At 38.2% G+C, this 21,299-nt stretch overlaps 2 protein-coding genes across 3 annotated transcripts in view; both read left to right on the top strand.

The window, feature by feature from the left end:
• Positions 1–238: 238 nt before the first annotated feature.
• Positions 239–10,698, top strand: LOC307127490 (receptor expression-enhancing protein 6). The gene is made up of 5 exons (XM_079818739.1): positions 239–692; positions 2,117–2,210; positions 2,438–2,576; positions 7,140–7,308; positions 7,481–10,698. The coding sequence occupies exons 1-5, from the start codon at positions 575–577 to the stop codon at positions 7,513–7,515; spliced, it is 555 nt and encodes a 184-aa protein (XP_079674865.1). The 5' UTR covers positions 239–574; the 3' UTR covers positions 7,516–10,698.
• A 2,314-nt stretch (positions 10,699–13,012) lies between these two features.
• The window catches only part of diras1b (DIRAS family, GTP-binding RAS-like 1b), a 24,491-nt gene continuing 16,204 nt past the window's right edge, over positions 13,013–21,299 (top strand). The window contains exon 1 of one of the 2 annotated variants that reach the window (XM_079820565.1): positions 13,013–13,173. The gene's annotated coding sequence lies outside the window, so the exon portion shown is untranslated. Of the gene's footprint in view, positions 13,174–19,355; positions 19,459–21,299 lie in introns of those variants that run through there. The other variant, XM_079820564.1, reaches the window with a different exon arrangement.

Here is a 21,299-nt window from a genome sequence, read left to right as displayed (position 1 = left end):
GTCAATTGTGAAGAAGCTGTGCGTGTTTTTTTTTTTTTTAACTAGGTCTAACTGATATGACTTGTCTTTACATTTGCCTGCGAATTAGCTTTGACTTGAGTTGGCCTAAAAACTCATGACTAAACAAATTGAAATTTATCATGGGAAAATTTGCATTATTGGCATGGCATTCATCTTATAGGGCTGCAGGCTGCAGTTAGGGGGTAAAATGAATAGTAGGAGGAAATAGTAGGAGAGCACATTTTATTCTCCTGAAAAAGAAACAAAGCCATACTTTCATTACTCTCCAACACGCCTCCTTCTTTCAATGCTCTCTCAAAGGCGCAGCAGCTCCCTGGTCAGCATTTCAGCAGAATCGTAATCACCTGTGAGGGAGGTGGAATCATATATTTTTTATTAGATTCGATTGGTTGTCATAGAGTTTGTGCGCAGCGCCCGCTTGTGTCGAGCCAGTCCAGTGCTGCTTCTGAGAGGGGACAAACTTTCCCCAAGTATACTGTTAGTTTGCTTGGCTTGTTAAACTATTTACAATTCTGGTCACTACGGTCTGCCGTACTGTAATTAAGGAGACAAAATGTTAAACACTGTAACAGAACGTTACGAAGCGTTTTTTAAGCAGAAGAACGTGGTAACGGATTTTCTATCGGTTTTAGAGAAAAAAACTGGAGTTCAGAAACAGTACATTGCAACAGGTACGTGACCTTTTTTAATCCTTCGTTTGGAAGCAGCTTTAATTATTTAGTCAGGAATAGTAAACCGTACATTATGTAGCCTATTCAAGCTTTGTTTGCTATCATCTGTCAGCTGTTTGCTGGGCTTCCGTGAGTTTAAATTACCGTCGAATATTGATTTTCTTTTCTTTGAGTTCATAACAAGCGAAGTTACACTGACCCATATGTAAAGCCGTTGTTGAATGTTGCAAAAGAGTGCAAAGGGCTTTGAGAGTCATACTGATAGTTGAAAAGGGAAGTCCGAGTCATTTGTTTCGGTTCCTTTAAAGTGCCTGTTCTTAAACCGATTCAGAGGTTCTTTTGACGTAACTTTCTTTACGCGGTTTCCCACATCACGGCATGGTAGCCTATTGCATTCTCAGTTCAATTAAAGTAATTTGTAGCACATGCTGTTGTTAATTACGGTTTTAGATTGAAGTGTTTAACAGGCGGTTGTTGACTCGTTTGAACCGATTCGGATCTGAGAATCGGTTGAACCAATTCGTTATGATTAATTGATTCATTCACGAATCAAGTGTGTGTGTGTGTGTGTGTGTGTGTGTGTGTGTGTGTGTGTGTGTGTGTGTGTGTGTGTGTGTGTGTGTGTGTGTGTGTGTGTGTGTGTGTGTGTGTGTGTGTGTGTGTGTGTGTGTGTGTGTGTGTGTGTGTGTGTGTGTGTGTGTGTGTGTGTGTGTGTGTGTGTGTGTGTGTGTGTGTGTGTGTGTGTGTGTGTGTGTGTGTGTCAAGAACAGATGCTGCACGCACAGTTTTCCCCGAGGGTTATCTATCATTTCCCTGGTGCACTTACATCTGTTTATCTGTTATTGCTCTTTATCCGCATGCTGGTTTAAGAATCATCAAACATCTATCAAGTGCCATTATCAGGTGCGTTAATGGGTTGTGGTTCAACTGCATTGACTGGTTACCGGAAATGTCCTTCTAATCGTGATGTGGTTGTTCCCTGTAAGACCTCTCTGGGTCTAATTTCTTCTTCCAATTGGCACTCCCAAGGGTTATTTTTAAACATCTAGTATGTCTTCAAGTGTCTCTTCAGAATTGCAGTGGATAGCCTGACTGGGGACAAAATATGACAATCTCTCTTACATTCACATATCCCCCTAAGAACCTTTTTATGTTACATTGCATTATTTGGTGCATAAGAAACAAATTGTGGTGTTTGTTGTTGTTGGAAAGAATATATTTTATGCTATGTCCTCTGTAGAGGACACTAGGACTCATTTATCATGATGTAAACAATATTTATCTGAGCAGCCTTTGTTTGTTCTTGTTCTATCCTGTTAGGTGTCAACAATGACACCAAATGCAAAGTCATCAGTGCTTGTGCTCCTAAATGCCGTTCTTAATTTGAATAATGGCATTATCATGTCTCTCTGTTTGTTCTGCAGGTGCTGTGTCTATTGTGGCACTCTATTTGATATTTGGATATGGTGCCTCTCTCCTCTGCAACTTGATTGGATTCATATACCCAGCGTATGTCTCGTAAGTATACGTGACATGTCAAATTTCACAAATGTAGTTGCTTATTGGTGAAGATTCTTGACCTGGACACACACACACACACACACACACACACACACACACACACACACACACACACACACACACACACACACACAAACAAATATATGTGTTTGTATGAAACCACAGCACAATAATGAGAACAACCCACACTGAATCTGCCTGTTTTTATTCTGTTCCTCTTGCAGCATCAAAGCCATCGAGAGTAACAATAAGGAAGATGACACCAAATGGCTAACATACTGGGTGGTTTATGGACTCTTTAGTGTGGCTGAATTTTTCTCTGATATCTTCCTCTTCTGGTTTCCCTTTTACTATGCTGGGAAGGTATGGTGTTTCAGTATCAAAATATATTTCATTGGTTGTATTTTCAGATTTGTATGTTGGAGATCTGTTTTAGAAACCATCCACCTTGTTGTAGGTTGCTGTAGGAGGACGACTGTAAATGTATTTGTATGTAGGTCATGCTGAAAGGTTTTGCATAGTGTATATTTAGTATGCCTGACTAACTGCCAACTTGACCAACCGCCTCATTTCAATTTTGATCCTTGTTCTAAATTTGACTGAGTGTTTTATAGCCAATTTATACAAATGAAATAGCAGCTGACTAAGTTGAGCTGAGGTCCTGCATTATATGCATTTTTCAATTTTAATTCCTAATTAAAATATACTTTTTAATGAGATGTCTAATTAATTTGGATAGTTTGGTGTGGATGTGGTTAGATGGTAACACTTTTTATAAGAGTACTAGTAAGGTTTAATTTGTTAAAGGCGCAATATGTGAGGTTTTTAGATTAAAATAATCCAAAAACCACTAACAATGTTATATATATTTTTTTTACCTGTGTACTTGCATTATCCCAAAAATTTCCAACAATGTTTTATCCAGAGAAATCAGCTATTTTAACCAGTGTTATGGACATCCTTGCGTCGCCTGTTAATTTGATTTTTTAGACAGGAGAGCAACTGTTTGGATATACATTTTTCAACAGAACTAGTCATTGTTAAACAGCACAACACGGTTAGTCTTAATGTTTGAATTGCTTGTTTTCTTGATTCACCGCGAGTAATGTTTTTACCATGCCTCAGGCAAATTTTGTAGCTAACATAGCATAATCAGAGAGCACTTTCTCCATCATGCAATATATTTTAAAGGGTACATAACACACAGTTTTTGCCAACCTCATGTTAATCTTGAGTACCTATAAATAAGTACTGCATCCTTCATATCTCGGAAGAGTCTTTAGTTTTATCATATTTATAAAAGGGAGATACGCTAGACAGACTCTTTCCGAAAACAGCTGAACTTGTGGCGATGTGCAGTGGGCGGAGCTAAAGAGTCACGAGCGTACACACACACTACATCATGGCAATTTCACACGCTCTGGTTTCGACTCATGACCGGGAACAAACAAACACACTTGCAGTGTGTGTGTGTGTGTGATTTTAAGTGGCATCTAGTGGTGAGGTTGTGAATTGCACCCCCCAGTGCTCACCCCCTCCTTTTCGTGGAGGACATGAGACAAACTAAACAGTCAAATTACACTTCAAATAATTTTTTCCAAAAGTTGGTTTCTGTCATTGTAGTCAGTTTTTATCACGATGATTTAATTTCAAGTGTTCGTTTTTTAAAATAAGTTTAGTTTTAGTTAGTTATTTGATGCTATAAAAACGGGGGGTGTAACGTCATGATTGACAGCTTCTCTGAGTGAAGTTGTCACTGAGGCACTAACAGAATTTTTTTCTGGATTTTTGGGAGGAGATTGGAGCTTTAGCTTTCATTTCTACATTTCCATAACTGTTTATTTCACACCAACAGAAGATGGAAATGGCTCATTCTAAGGTAATAGAATACTCCACTGAAAACATAGTTATGTATATTATTTCATTTCTGTCAATAGATCCTCATAAATACTACACACTGAACCTTTAACAAAGGTTAATAAGTATTATAAAATAAATTAAAAATTTTTTTAGTTTGTTTTCGTTAATGCATCAAGCAACGTTCACAAATGAGACCTTAGTGTAAAGTGTTACAGGTTGTATTGATTATTTAGTTTGACTAGAGGTAGCTGAGATTTTATGTCAAAGCCAAGGGACTGTTCGAGCACTGAATTGTCAATAACCAGCTGTGTTGATGTAAACCACAAGGAATGTTCAGTTATTCATGGGGTGTTGATTATGATTTAATTTTTGTTATTTATGTTAGTGTGTAATGTTGCTGTTTGAACATAAACAACATCTGCATATTTATACGCTCAAAGTTCAAAGCAACAAAAAATTTTCTTTTAGGGGGGTGGGGGCTTGTTTATAACCACCAGGTCGAACTGGGCCTTGTTTATAACCATCGTCACCGAAATGCAGGGAACAAACAAAACACTTGCACAACTCTGTTGCTGCTCCGGAAAGACAAACTCCATCCACTGTCCCATTAACGCTGGTTTCTTTGGGAAGCTGTACAGGGTTGTCTTGCCCTGACAACCAAAAACACACTTCTTTGGTTGATTTTGTGAAGCCCTGTGACTGTAGCGCAGCCGGCTTCCCTAAAGCCGAGCACAGCGCGTTAATAAGCGTGCATTTGCTCTCTCGCTCTAGTTGCACACACGCTCTTCCGGGAGAAGAGCCCGTACAAGGACGTTCCGCCCTTGTTGATGTCACGCAGACCCATAAAAAAAAGCTTTCCGAAACGTGTGGCATTTCACCCCCACTTTAAAGAAATCGCTTTTTAAGGATACAACAAACAGCTGGTAGAGACAGGATTATTCACGGGTTAGTGACCTCACTATAGCCTATAGAAATGTAATATGAAATGTAATATGAAATAATGAATTATTTAAATTTTATTTTAAATAATAGACTAATTCACAGCAAGGCCGTAACCAGGTCAAACAGAACAGTGAACGAAATTCTAGGTCTAATTCTAGTTGGGAAATAATCTTTTTGGGACTATTTGTAAACAATATTTGCATTAATTTGCGTCAAATATATTATTAGTCCCGATATTCTTCGCATGAGTGAGTGAATAAACATATAGATTCACAATTAATTTTTCGAATTTCCTAGTGGTCTGGTGGTAGAATTTTTGTCAACAGTGTCAAAGGTTCCGGGTTCTAATCCGCTCTCATATAGTTTTTCTTCATTAAAAGCAAAAATGTTCATCAATGATTGTATATTAAGAGCATGGACACGTTTGTGTGCATTTTGTTTTGTGATTTGACCGGAAAGAATAGTCTCTCTCAGCAATGGCATTAAGCAATAGATTGACGCACTCGTCTGTGTGTGAAGACTGTGCAGTGTGCACGAGCCATAGACCGGTACGAGCCAAAAGAGAACGTAAACCCCGCCTACTTTGATTTGATTGGCCATCTCAGTCATTTTGACATTGACGATCGCTGTTAGACCCATGCCTGTAGCACTCTTGTCAGAAACTGAAGCCTCCGCGCCTCGATCGCCCCCCCGGTGGCCGGTCCCAGTATAGCTCCTAAACCCCACCTCTCCATGTATTAGAATGGACGCGAGACAAACTAAACAATTCACTTACACTTTAAATAATTGTTTCATAAAGATGGTTTCTGTCATTTTTAGGAAGTTTTTATTATGATGATTTAATTTCAAGTGTTCGTTTTTTAATTAAGCTTAGTTTTAGTTAGTTATTTGATGCTATAAAAAGGGGGTGGTGTGACGTCATGATTGACAACTGAGTTTGACGGCTTCTCTGAGTGAAGTTGTCACTGAGGCACTAACAGACTTTTTTCGGGATTTTCAGGAGGAGGTTGGATCTTTAGCTTTAATTTCTATAACTGTTTATTTGACACCAACATAATGAATTGTTCTTCATCTGCGAGAGTGTGGGCGGGCTTTTGATAATCGCGCCTCTACTTCCTGCTCTCTACTGCGCAACTCCGGTCCCGAGATCGCTACTGTGCAGACTAGAATGCAACAGGATGTTTCTCAATGGTTAGTTATTCAGAAACATCCTGTTACATTCTACATGTTGTCACTTCTTCTTGAGTCTCTCCATCATTGTACGACTCCGGTTTGAACATAAAAGGAACAGTTTCGGACATTTTCATTGAGTCTGCATCGGAGCTGCTAACTCAAGCTCTTGAAGCTCTGCCTCTTCTTCAAAGGGGGCTGGGAGCAGCAGCTCATTTGCATTTAAAGGGACACAAAAACGGTGTGTTTTTGCTCACCCTCAAAAAGTGACAATTTTTACATGCTATAAAAATGATCTGTGGGGAATATTGATCTAAAACTTCACATACACACTCTGGGGACAACAGAGACTTATTTTACATCTTTTAAAAAGGGGCATTATAGGACCCCTTTAAAACTGAAATTTGAATACTGGTTTCTTTAACTAATTAGACTAATTATTAGTCTTTTGTAGAACATTTAATCTGTGGTAATCTTTAATCAAAATCTGAAAATTTGTTTCCACTCTGGAATGGTGTTCCTTGTCTGATGATGGATTTGATGGCTTGGGCGAGGGATGGAGAGGAGGTGCGCTAAAATAAAACCCTTTCTCTTGGACACAACATAACACTGAAGTAAAGTCGGTTGCAACTTCGAATTCATTAATATATTTTAAAATGTAATTTATTAATGTGTTGGCAATGCTGTATTTTCAATCTCTGGAGAGTTTTCATTCCCCAGTCTTCAGTGTCACATGATCCTTCATAAATCATTCTAATATACTGATTTTTGTGCTCAAGTAACATTTCTTGTTATAACTGTTCAAAAGAACAGCATTTATTTGAAATAGAAATCGTTGAAACTGTATAAATGTTTTTGCTGTCACAGCTGATGAATTGATTGCAGCCTTGCTGAATAAACTATTGATTTCTTTATGAAGAAAAATAAAATTATTGCATTTTTCATATTTTTCAGTGCTTGTTTCTGCTGTGGTGCATGGCTCCGGTCTCATGGAATGGCTCTCAGATCATATACACACGTGTGGTTAGACCTTTCTTCCTCAAGCATGAAGCAGCATTTGACAACGTTGTCAGCGATTTGAGTGGCAAGGCCAAGAGTGCGGCAGAGAGTGTGGCAAAGGAAGGTAAACAATAGCTCTCAATCCTCAGAAATCATCTGTTTAGTTTCTGTCTGTTGTTAAATTCGTGCTTATGTCTTATATAATTCGTTCAGTTTTGTATTGGTGTAAACTAATCAATATTTGGGCATTGTCAGCAATCTGTATGGTCCAATTTTCCTCTGCCTTTTTCCAACAGGCTTGACATTGCTGAACAGTGATAAGAATAAATGATTTGAAGGTGGGGATGTGAAGATTCATTTTACCAGGAGCCATGTGTTTACATTTCTTTCATTTATTTAGCCACTAAAACCAACTAAAAAGGATTCATCTCTACTGCATCTGAGCCAGGCAGCCTAAATGGCCCTTAAAAGTTCTTACATTTCTCAAATGGTCCACAACTGTTCTTGGGATACTATTTATTTCAACTTCACATTTCTGTTGTGTGTGCATCCTATACATTATTTTAGCACTTTGACCAATGAAATAAATGTTTAAGTCACTGTATTTTAATAAATAAAACTGGAAAGAGCTATGCCTAAATATAAACCTTCTACACATTTATATTAGTAGTCTTCATTTATTCTCACCAAATATGACCTAAAGTTGAACTTTAAGTTGCTTCTGTTTTGGCTAAAGTTAAATAGGCTTGTTTTCATAATTTTGTCTTTTTCAGTGTATTAGTTTCAAGCATGACCAACATATGTTTTGATATAGGATGGCATTTGCTGTTATCTAGCTCTGGATGATAACTAAAGTTGTGCTCAATGCATCATATCCCCCTTTCTGTAAGATCAAGGTCAGTGTATTTAGGTTGATGCTGAGGTGCATGTATTTTAAATTGTGACCTTGAACTTCAGACTTTTGAAGTTGTGTCCTGTAGGGTCAGTTTTATTTAGGAGTCTAGGTGGCCCACTTATGGCTTCAGTGATGCAAGTAATTGAGTGTACATCTCACCCAGGGTCCCCCACCTGCTGAACTGTCTGGGCTTGACGGCTCACCTTGGCTGCGTCCGAAATAGCATACTCGGAGTAGGTACTTATTTTGAATAAGTAATTACTTTTTGACTGCTAAAAAGTGTTCTATGTAGTGTGAATGTGTGTTTTATGAATGTGATCTGGACATTCGCCATGTTGCCCTTATCATGTATCCTACCAGCTACAGTTGTCGTTTCATTGTCATTCACAAGTCCTTTCCAGTGGCCTCATGGGACAGTAAAATGTCCATTCTATGCACACTTCAAAATCTCACAGGCCATCCGGGTAATTTTTGCCTACTCTTAATGGGGCATACTACTTTTGTGACCTGCTGTTTTTCGCCTAATTGGGAAGTATGTGATTTCGGATGCAGCCCCGGTCTGGTTCTTCATGCAGATTGAGGGTGACGAATCCAAGATGTTGTCAGACTAGAGGGGTCAATGGTTGATGTTGTAGATTGCTGTTAGAGTAGTTGGGCACTTGTTGTATTGTGGGTTTGAGGTCAGAAAATGAGACCCAAAAAATGAACTCCATGAACAAACTTGGAGATTCAGTGGATGGTGTTGTTGTTTTGAAACCGTTGTCCAGTGCCCGTCTAGTCATGGACAGTTACAGTAAGAATTTGAGTGAGTGAGTTTTAAGAGCATCTTTTTTTTTTTTTTCTTTTTTTTTTTTTAGATAAACACCTTATCTTCACATGGTCCTTGTTTTGTTTTTTATACAGTACATCTCCAGGTTTACCCTTGCTGAAAAACTATTAGCAGTGTAATATTAAAGGGTTAGGGTGTCAATGCATTATACATGGGTATTAGGAAACACAGTATAATATTTCCTTTTGGTTAATAAGCTGTTATGTAACAAAGCTGTATTAATCAGTTTGTTTTTCCATAGTGGACCGAGAAATATGAAGCCATTTTACACCCTTTCAGTATGCTGAACTTGAGAAGACTAATTATACCTCCTCAAGCTGCACGTATCAGTGAAAGAAAAAAGGCCATGGCTTCATGAGTCATTCTTTATAACAGGAGATGTTGGAGGCAGTAATCAAAAAGATAATTTGCGTACTTTTGCTCTTTTTCCTCCACCTGTCGCATGACTCGCATCGTCAGAGCTGTCAATGATTCGTATCAAGAATCAATTTTTATCATTTGTGAAGCCTTGATGTCTACAATCTTGAAATAATTTAAGTAACTTATTAAGGATCTGATTAAATGAATGTTGATGGCTATGTTGAAAGATTGATGAAACGAGTCTGTGCACCCTTCCCTTTAAAAGCAACATCGTAACATTTGTAGTGCTTGAAATACTGTACTTTCATGCTGCATAAAGTATATACTGTATGTGATAACCAAATGACATAGATTCAATATTTAGCTTGAGATAACTAGCTGGGATATTATATCTTGCGGTACAATGTGTATGTTTTCAAAGCTTTATTTTTTTTCTAAAGAAAACTTTACTTTTTTATAGGCCATTACACTAGTATTTAAGAAATCAAATGCAAAAGCATTAAGATCTTAAAGGTATAGTTCACCCAAAAATGAAAATTATCCCATTATTTACTCACCCTCAAGCCATGCTGCCATGGGCTGCCATTCACTGCCATTATAATGCTTGGAAGAGCCAGGACATTTTTTTTTATATAACTCGGATTCGTCTGAAAGAAGAATGTCATATAAAAGTGATGCCTTAAGGGTGAGTAAATCATGGGGTAATTTAAATTTTTGGGTGAACTATCCCTTTGCTTCCTTGGTGACCTTAATGAAAATAATAGAACTACATGTACAAACATTTAATATATATTTATATACACGTAATATTTAATATATACAGTGTAATGAAAAAATGTGCACACATATAACAGAGTGTGTGAAATGTTGTTTAAATGGACAATGACACTGAGTATGTGCAATATTTGTTCAAGGAAGGCAAGTTGTAGTGCAAGTGGGAGTTCGAGTATATCACAGGGACTCCGCGCAAGAAGTAAACAAGGGTGTGAAGCCCTGTCTGATTGTTTAATCATGTAAAAGCCCAGCTATAGCGGAACAGCATTCTCAGGTTACCTTTGTAAGGACTATGTGAATGGCGTTCTCAGTGCACCTGTTAGTACACTAAGCAAACTGTATTTTCACCTGAGATCTGGTTCTCTATCTGAGCCATGTTCATTCTGTTGAAGCACTTATACTGACTTTCCATGTAAACATAATTGTCTTCTTTTTTTTATTTCAGTAGTTGTTGTCTTTAACCAGGTGGATAAAATAGCCTGAGCAAGGGATAATTGATAGGGACCCCAAAAAGTTTAATGACACTTCTTGTAATGGCATGTCTATGAATACTGCATCTGAGCATAGGGCATTGAATGCACACTTCTATGTGCTTGGTAAATAAATTCACAAAAATGTGTATGCATTTGTTCTGAAATAAATGTAAAAGCGAACATATTTATTAGCGTTGACAATAATGTTTACCTACTTTTGCATTTACTCTCTTTCTGAATATAATAGCGAGCGTTTTCTTTGACTGCAGTACTGATTCTTACAGGAAGATGGAGACAAACAGCACCACCGATTTAATGTGATGTCTGATGTAATCTGACAAAACACCAACAATTAATCAGACACTTCAATAACAATGTAATGCATTTGCAGAGAGAAATACAAATACATACAATTATTGAAAACCTCATTGAAAATAAATGTAAATGTCTCAGAAACGAACAGATCACTTTAATCATCCACTCTAAAGCCTAACCTAATTTTCTGTTTCTTAGTATCTGACATGGGTTTTTACTATTTAATTTCTTTTCATTTGCAAGGGAAAGAAATACAACGAGCAGAGAGTATTGAATATACAGACATTATTATGAGGTGACTAATATCCACGCGCTGTTTGCGGCCTGGCTTCCTGCAAGCTATTATCAAACTGCACAGCCCAGCCTGTCTATTGTGATTATATTGGGTTGTCTACCGCCTCCATCTCTCCACACAAAAAAGATTCTGCATGTTTAATGAACTCCCAGTGTACGTTTATACGCATTTAAGTTCATGTTCTTGACTTATACCTTGCTTTTGTTTGATACTTGTGCTGTTTGATACCGATACCGGTGAAGTATTATAAAGACCTTTACACAATATTCTGTAAATTACTGTTATGAGAATTGTGCCTCGAGAAGGATTATTATATAAATCTGAGATTAAGATGGACAACCCTTCCCAGACGGAGAAAACTGAATTCCCTCAAGGAGCTCTGCACCATTACCCTCCACAACACGAAGATACAGATGCTGTGACAGGGACGCTTCTACACTTTTCTGTCTGCCTTGTTAGCCACGTAGGCACAGCCAAAGCCCCTCCAGGCTCAGCGAGACGGTGTGCAAAACACTGTAACAATGAAGAAGTACTTGAGGCACCATTTGGTGTGTCCTCAGATTGCCATGCTGGCTGAACCCTCATGGAGAACCTATAGGCATGCTTTTAAAGGCACTTGAAATGTATTTGAAATATTAGAGGCCACTTTAAAACGGTTCTGCCATATAGTTGCATTCAAAAGAACCCTACATGTTTTTAATATTTTGGTGATATTGTGCACCCTCCCTGTATTTACCCATTTATTTATTTTTTATTTAAAAATACATTTTAATACATGCATTTTAAGTGTTTATTTAAAAAAAAAAACATTTAGCTTTGTAATGTATTTTTTCCAGAGGTGGACAGTGAAGTATTTTTTACTTTTTTAAGTACATTTTTCAAGTGTATGCACTTTATCACTTTTTTTCTTTGGAAAATTTTTTCTTCACAAGATTCCAAAGCATAATATCGTAATTTTTACTGCACTACGTTTCATAAATGAAATATGATATTTTTTCCCCCTTTAATACACTCTAAAAAAAAAAAGGCTCTATATGGAACTAAAAGTGGTTTTGGCTCGTAATCATAGGGGAACCTTTTTAAGTGCTGTATAGCACCAATTTTGGTGCTTCAGCGATTCTCTGACTAAGGTGCTATAACATCCCTGACTAAGGTGCTATATAGCACCGCTACCATATACAGAACATGTTAAGATATGGTGCTATATAGCACCAAAGTGGTTCCTCTATGATTACGACGAAGAACAACTTTTAGTGCCATATAGAACCTTTTTTTTAGAGTGACTTTAAAAATGTACTTTCTTACTGGTACTCAAGTAAAACTTTGAATTACTTTTACTTGAGTAAAAGTATACAGTACTACATTTTTAATGTAAGTAAGTATTAAAATGATATTCAATATGAAACGTAGTGCAGTAAAAAATACAATATTATGTTTTGGAATGTTGTGAAGTAAAAGTTTTCCAAAGAAAATCACTGATAAAGTGCATATACTTGAAAAAATAAAATTACTTGAAAAGTAAAAATACTTCACTGCATGTCCGCCTCTGATTTTTTCTTTTGTTACATTTATTTACATTTTATTATACAATTTTTTAAAATATTTTATTTGTGTAACAAAAATGTCTTTTTTTTTTCATTGTTTTTTAGTAGTATGAAACTCACATTTATATGAAATTTTAAGTTTCAGTAATTTCATATATTTTACTGAATAGATTCATTATAAGTCGGTAAAATGAGAGACTGCACTGTTTTGTTAGGAGCAAATTTGTCCACCCCCTGTAGGCAATATGTTAAAAATCTCCCACCTTCTATCTGAAGCCAGTTGTGATTCTGAGGAGGGTGTGTGTGTGTGTGTGTGTGTATGTATGTGTGTGTGTGTACGAGTGAGTGCGATGCAGAGAGAGGGAGAGAGAGGACTGCCGTTGAGATTGGACTCTATCACGTCTTCATTATTAGTCTAAAATGCTTTAGTATCTTATTAGTGCAGTCTGCCATTCATCTGTGCTGTCAGTCAAAGATCAGTCTCGCGGGATACGTTAAGTTCAGGTAGGTGAGTCGAATCGCGCGCCGATGTAGGCTATGAAATCAATTCATTTTTTTAGCGCCTGGTATATTGTGTCTTTTTTTTTTCTTCTTTTCTTTATTGCACAGCATAAGCAACCCGGACAAGCAGTAGCCTACACACATTTCACTTAGACTTTAACTGCTGAATACTTGCAGCATTTTCTGTTTTGTGTGGACATCAGGACCATAACTGTCATGATGGCATTTTTTTTTTCTTTTGACAACAAATAGTAATGAAAACGAAAAATGTTGAGAAGGAAATATGCTTTTAAACAAAACGCGGTTTGCCTACATATATCCGTCAAAGAAAGCATGTGAATCGCCGCACCACCAGTGCTATGGTGTCTCTTCTTTATGAATGAAACGGGCTGCGTATGATACCGTGATGCTGCACTCATAGTTTACTCCTGTGTCCAACAACCGGCCCCGTGAGGATATAAATAAGATACATACTATACCGTGAAGATTTCCATTTACACCCGCTTGAGCTTGTGCATATGTAGCAGCATATACATTTTCAACGTTAGATAAATGTAGGTGTGTGTGCGACAAAGAGTAAACCAGCACATGCACAGGACCAGTCACCCATTTAGTGGGAAATATAGGCTATGTATATTCATGTCTCTCTGGATCATTAAAAACCCTTTTATGGAATTATTTGTAGAATTTGTTGACAAAACGGGCTAAAGATTAGGTTGTGCAACGTGAACATTGAGAAAGAGGACCCGCGCGCTGCTGACGTCGTATTGGGTGCATAATGCATTAGTATAATAATATATCATCGTATAGAGCCAATGCATGACTCTTATGGCAGTCTTGTTGCGGAAGATGATGCAGGCTGGACTCATAATGGAATCTAATGCAGCAATTTATATGGAGACTAATTCGCAGACGTGCATCAGTTTTTAGTATTGCACCAGAGACAATAATAGGATGCTTGAACGTGCTTAATGAGAAAGTCGAAACACTTTTCTATGCTTTTTAAAGTAACAGAAGTAGTAGCCTAATAGTAGTCATGTTTAAATCCTTTTGAGACCTCCTCTGGCCCATGGTTTAATGGGATTTAAAGGTTTAAAGTTTTGCACACTTAAATGAGCTGTAGGCTACATTTGAGAAATGATGTACAATCACATGAGATGACATCAGCCACATCTGATTTCTAAAAAAAAAAAAAAAAAAAAAAAAAAACCTGTTATGTTTCACACAGAGGGGGTCCTCCCTTGTGGATGCCCACCATGTTGACATCACATGATGCATTCAATTTACAAAATTATTATTAACTAGGCTAAATAAATAAAAGGCCTGCATTTACTTTATGATCATAGTCAGAGAATCAATGTGTGTAGTGTGATACAAAAATATGAAGAAAAAAAGAAATAAACTAAAGGTGCAAATGGAAAATGTCTACACAATATGTAAATAGGAAAATGTTGGCGTTATTGTGTCACAGTAGGCTAGCTGGAGCCGTTTACCTCCAGTCTTTGTGCTAAGCTAGGCTAGCAGTGGGTGCGTCAGACAGAGTTATGGCACATGGTATGTGTGGACTTATCTAACTCTGCGGGATACGGTGAATAAGTTAAAGCCCCTAAAAGTCGGTGTGTTCCTTTAAGGGTAGTGTTAGGTTTAGGGATCAGTGTTTGGTATAGGCCTATAGCCAATCATTGATTGACATGACTAATACAAGTTTCCCCTGAACTGGTTTGGGGGAAAATCACGCTTTTGGGACGAATAAGAGGCTGCATAAAGCTTTTTTATGCCAATTTTTTATGCCCTTCCCTCACTAACTTCCCTCCGTCTCGTTCACTCAGATATGTCATTGCTTATGTTGCACGAGTGCCTTGGCGGAACCCTTGAAATGTGTTTAAATGGAACGCTGCTTTGGAGCTGACTTATTATTTACAGTTTTTTTCCTCATGAATTTGTTTTATGCACCATTCTATAGGCCTGTATGTATGCCTGGGTTGTTAAATTAAATACAAACAAATATTAAATATTAAAATAAACAAAAAGATAACAATAAAATGAACTATAACTGTGTTAAAAAAACATTAATCTTAAGGTAGCTACAACAAGTTATGTGGAGTGGGGATAAATTAAGCATGACATGCTGTTAGGTCACAATTGTGGTGCATTTTGGTCTATGGTAGTGTTGTAAAAATGTAAATTTTGAGTAGATTCGTTCCCTCGTTCAAAATCAAGGAGTCAAGGGTCTGTCCAAATGTCCAGCACTTCAAAATGGCGGTGTGGATTCCCTTGAGGGGAAGTGTTTAGGGAAGTTTGCGAGTGCATGTCTATCATTTTTACAAGATGTAATTTAAGTATCAGGTGTCCCCAGAATGTGTCTGTGAAGTTTCAGCTTAAAATACCTCACAGATCATCCATGCTGTAAATACCCATTTCTAACACACGTTTTCATGCGTTGCCGCGTGCCTTTAAATGCAAATGAGCTGCTGCCTGCTGCGCGCCGCCCCCTCTCCACACAATTACTGCCTCAATCGGATTCTCTGCCAAATACTTACAAGACATCTGCTTGGTTTTGATTATCATCTATATCGCGATCACTCTCACGGATAGCTTAGTTCTTCTTTCATCATTAAAGTGTATTACTTCCATGCGTTTCAAAGCTATATTAGTTTAAACTTCTAATGGATCGTTTTCTGAGCACACTGAAGCACTCGCACACAGACAACTGGCTGTCAGACGTCAAGTCTTGTGAGTAACTTCTCTTTCACATTTCTTGTTGTGTTTAAACTGTCAAATACACACAAGGTTCTTGCTCACCGTCAGCAATTTTGGGCCCTATGAAAGAATTTGATGTTGGGCCCTCTACCACACCAACCTAGCTATCCAAAATCTTTGTCTGCAATTTAAAAATACTGACCAATTAAGCTCCGCTCGCTCAACCCAGAATGCCCCAATTGGCTGATGAAACATTGATTAAAATTAAGATACAATTTATAGAAAACAAAACTTAATGAAGTGGTCACAATCATGTCTGATCAACTCCATTCATCTTATGATGTGTCCTATCTCATGCTGTTCACTTTTCATAATCGACATAGATTGACAACATAGAAATAAAAAACCCCATAAATATTTAAACATAAATATAAAAATAAATACCTTAATGGCTGCAACAATTATAGCACAGAGAATTTTCATGTCGGAGTGGGATATGAGTGAACGTAGTTTTTACCGGTGAGCGTGAGCGGTTCATGAGTGGAGCGTTTTGCTGGATTTTGCTGGAAATGCGCCATCATTTTTTTATATTTGTAACTCTTTGGTAGATTATACATTTATTATACATTACTACTATTACTGTAACTACTAATAAAACCGATCTCTGGGGGCCCCAAAAGTGTGTGGGCCCTTAGAATCGTCCTAACTTTCCCCCCCTTAGCTACGCCCCTGCTCACCGTTATCGCTTGCCAAAACAAAATAGTGGCGCCTTGGGTGGAAACGTGCAGATTAAGGGGCGGTAATATTATAATGAGATCCCCTTCCTACATCAGAAGGGGAGATAAATCTGAGTGGCTCGTCTTTTCACGTGCTTTCAAAGAAAGGCTTACTAAAACAAAAGCCCCGTTTCCACCAAAATTACCCGGAACAATTTGTCCCAGGAACTTTCTTCCCAGGAACTCTTTTTTCCCCCCAGACCTGCTGCTGTCTGCATTTCCATCGCGGTCTAAAGTACTGCGAAGATAAGTCCTGTGACGTAGGACTGCGCGCAACTTTTTTTTGTCTTATTTTGTCTTCCGCAAATAAACTTAAAGTGGTACTTCAGCGCTAGGAAGATGAATGTGTATTTAAACTGGGTCATTTATGTAGTAGAAATTTGAAATTATTTTTGAATTTGGTGCCTTCTAGACTGAGAAAAGACAGAAAATATATTTTTGTCTCATGTGGATGAAAGACAACAACTCCCAGAATGCACTTGCTTTCCTGCCCTACGAGGCCATTCGCAAAGCCACGGCTACTTGCCCACCATTACACCGCCCCCACCGTCGTTTTGATCTTCATAATAATACAATCATTTCGTTCAGTTAGAGAATAAACACTACAAATAAAAACTGAACGTGTCTTTTCAATAACGTGTGAGTGAGCCAAAAGAAAGTCACGGCACAGACGCAGCAGGAGTCAGATTTCATTCATCACGAGAAGAGCTGAGGTAAGCGCGGCAGTCATTCTCGGCACGTGTCCAGTCTGGCGCGTCTTCAGATCCCATATAGAGGCTTAACTCTCATAGGAATTCATTGAAAAGTTGAAACACTCACTTTGCTCCGCATCGCTCCGTTATTAATGCCCGATCCGAGCGGCAGTGCGCATTCACATTCTGTGAGTGAGATCCCACCCCTATGGGCAGGTTGAAAACATGCAGAACTGGCTCCATTTACTGGCTGTAGTCTCTAGCCTCTGGCCAAAAAATCCTCAGATGACGCAAAATGACGATATTTGCGTCATCAGAGGATTTTTTCCTGAAATAAAATGCATAATTCTCTCGTCTCAGTGGGATATGAGGGGGGAAAGTACCATCATTTGAATATACTACCGGATTTCTACTGATACAAAGCTTAATGCTAAATCGCTGAAGTAACCCTTTAATAAAGCCTGAACCTCGTCGTCGGTCCATCGGTCACATTTTTAAAACCCTGTTGTTGATTCGAATAGCAAACAAAGTCCCTAGTTCCTGGGGAAAGTTCCTGCGGTGGAAACGCGGCTAAAGTTACTGTTTTCTCGGTTAGTAGATTCACCGGGGACACGATTATAGCACTTAAACATGGAAAAAGTCAGAGTCCCCCTTAAACGCAGCCGCTGTATAGGAACCCCCCATGATTGTAGGAAATCACATTCATGATTACTCCACTAATATTGTACACTGAATGAAAATGAGTGAGTGAATTCAGACACTGAGTGCAATGGATGCTGCGAAAAGCAGGAATTAATTTGCCGCAATGCTCATAGTGCTCGGTTATTGCCAGCTGTTGAGTGTACGTTGGCTGTACACTCGTTACTGAGGTGCATTTTGGGATTAAAAGAGCGCACTCAATAATGTCCTGTCCCCTATGGCTGTCCTCTCAATATCAACTACTATATTAGAGTATAGGGGGAGATTTCAGACACAGCCTTACTGAGTGCCCCTTTAAGACAGTATTGCTAAATCGAGGGGGTCAGGCGTTATTCTGGTGGGTTCACTTTAGATTAGGCCTGTTCTTCTCTCTCAGAAATCAAATCTATAGCGACAGATATCGATATATAGATCAGCGGCTCCTGAATCTAATAGTTTGTTTTGAGGTATCTGCGACTATTGTATCTCTAGCTAAGAGAATCGATGTCAAATCATATAGTGACGAAAAGCCTGATTTACACCCCTATTAGAAATCGAATCTAAATATGTGTTAACTTTGTTTTTTCTTTAAATATATTAAAAGTTTACCTGACAGATGTAGCTCAAAGAACAAGCCATGCGACTGTTTCACACACGTAAAGGCTGTGATTATCCTTGAAAATGATAAAATGCTCACTGATGAGTTTAATAAGCATGCTCATTTGAGATTAACTGATTAAGTATCTAAACTCACACAGTTTACCACCCACATAACCCCACCAGTTAAGCCAATAAAATTCCTGCCTAGAGAGATGCAATGCCACTAACAATTAATTCCAGGTATAGCAGCTAATATAGAAAAAGGTACTAAGCGTCTTAGGCCAAATGCATGTTCAAGTTCTCGGGCAGCTAGTAAATCAATCAAGTTTATTTGTGGAGGACAATCCATACAGTTGATTTAGCGCTGAGGTCTTGTAATAGTTGAGCATATGTTTAAATGTAAGTCTCAGTATTAAGGTTTTAAGTTGTTTGGCAGTCCGTAGGCCATGAGATGAAACGCAAAGCTTCTTTAAAAAAAAAACACACATCTTATTATCTCATTATAAACTGCAGTTTGCACTTTGCAGTGATCCATATCCATTTCAAAGATCTCGCATGATCTCATAGTTAATATATCAGACCTTCATGCACTCTGTCCCTCAGCTACGGCCTCGTATCACAGGAGCTTTGCTTTGTGGCGTGGATGCATGCTGGCAGTTTTAAATCCTTTGAATTGGGTCACTGGAAGCACATCCAGCAGGACAGACGAGGTAAAGCGCAATGATTAGCCTCTAAGCCCAGTCCACAGAGGAGCAATCTGTTTGACGGACTGATCGACAAGAGCAAGAGAGATGTTTCTCGTAATGCTGGCAGGGACACAGTAAAACTACCGAACACTCATGGTAAGGTAAAATGCAACAAAGTGATTAGCCAGTCAGCTGAAGCCGTCATGTAGGCTATAGCCATTTGTTCTGAGTTCATGAGGCTAGAGTGTCACAATATGGTGTCAGGCATGCATTGACTTTATATATTGTTACTTACATTTTTTTTTAATGATTACTTTCTTGCTGTCTTGTGCCTAACTGTTTTTTTTTGCATTGTCCTTTGGTGTTATTGTAAGGATGTATTTAAAGGGAGAGTTCACCCAAAAATTACATCTGTCATCATTTCATTTACTCATCCTCATGTCATTCCAAAATGACTTTTTTCTTCTGTGGAACAATTTTTTTTAATCCGTTATCTTAAACTCCATTGTCTTTCATTGTATGAACAAAAACAGTTGATACGTATTTTAAAAATGATGACAGAATTGTAATTTTTAAGTGCACTGTCCCTTTAAGATAAATGTAGCATGTCATTAAAATATGTTTTTTGAAGTCAGGATATGCATCAATGATTTAGATATATTTGGGAATGTTTTGCATTGAATATTCTCAAGATAGTTTGCTGAATATAATCTGATTGCTGCAAGGCGAGTGTTTTAGCCTGACCAGTATTTATTTACGACACTGTTTTAGATTAAGACAGCCTTTTTTCATGCCCCTGCACAGTTGAATGATTGAGTCTGGGCTAATCCAGCAACATTTGGCGCAGAGAGATGGCAGATGGCATATGGGGTATTTTTAGGCCGTAGCCCTGCTTCCCCTAAGAGTCCGATTTTTTAGCTGCTATACTGTAAACGCTGTGTACACAAACACACATCTGTGGTATAAAGACCCATCAATGATTTCTAGAACAATAATAACTGTGTAGAGCGTTAGGCATTTGGCATTTAAATGGAAGATCTTAAAGGGGTAGATCACCCAAAAGGGAAAATCTATTCACCATGTTCCCAGCAAGCAATCGCCATCATTTCACCATCTTGGTTAACTATAGACCCGATATAGTCCGGCTATGACTAAGCCACTTCTAGCCAAAACAACCTTGAATTTTGTCAAATATTTGCCAAAATAACTGGATGATATTTCATCACGTAAACAAAGTCAGCAGTGAGTACAAGGTGTTTGGTTTCATTTCTTTGAAATTGATGACTTGTCTATTCTTGGGCAATGGTTAGACGCCTATTAAATTTTCACTGACAGCCCAAATTTTGCCTTGTTTTAGCCTAGATGTCAGGGCTGTGTTTGGATGGCTATTAGACGTCTGCCTGCTGAATATTATATCTGAACAACAACCAAAAGAAACACTCATAATTTTTTTCAACTCAGTTTTTCCTCCTTTATTGACTTGGTCATTATTTAGAAATGTTTCAGTCTATGCGTGCAGTACCAAACACTTTACCCAAGTTTGATTTCCCAGAGCACTGAGAGAGCAATAGGTCTCAGACACAAGTGTGCTGTGCGCACAGCCGTGGTTCTCTTCTCAGCTCACTGAACATGTGAACACTAATGTGTGTATGCATATGCCTCTCCATATTCTGTTAGTATCTTTAGTGTGCAGTAAAGCGAGGCATATCTGATTCCTGCAGAATGAGAATCCATTCTGAACCAAAAATCCTTTTTTCTTCACTCGAATATTGGAATCCATGCGGATATGACAATGGAAAATGCCATTTATGGCAGAGTGAAAGCCTGGTTTGACTGATAAAGAGAAAGCAGCTCTTTAGACAGTATATTATGCTGCAAAGCTTCTCGCTCAGATTAGAGCAGAGTCTGGCTAATGGACTCGGCTTGATGAGCATCCAGTGGAATCCAGTGCAGTGATTCACACTATCTATCCATCCATCCATCCTCTATCCATCCTC

The sequence above is a fragment of the Gobio gobio genome, assembly GCF_949357685.1.
Source record: "Gobio gobio genome assembly, chromosome: 6".
Lineage (NCBI taxonomy): Eukaryota > Metazoa > Chordata > Actinopteri > Cypriniformes > Gobionidae > Gobio > Gobio gobio.
Note: the sequence above shows the minus strand (reverse complement) of the source record. Positions and strands in the feature narration are given on the sequence as shown.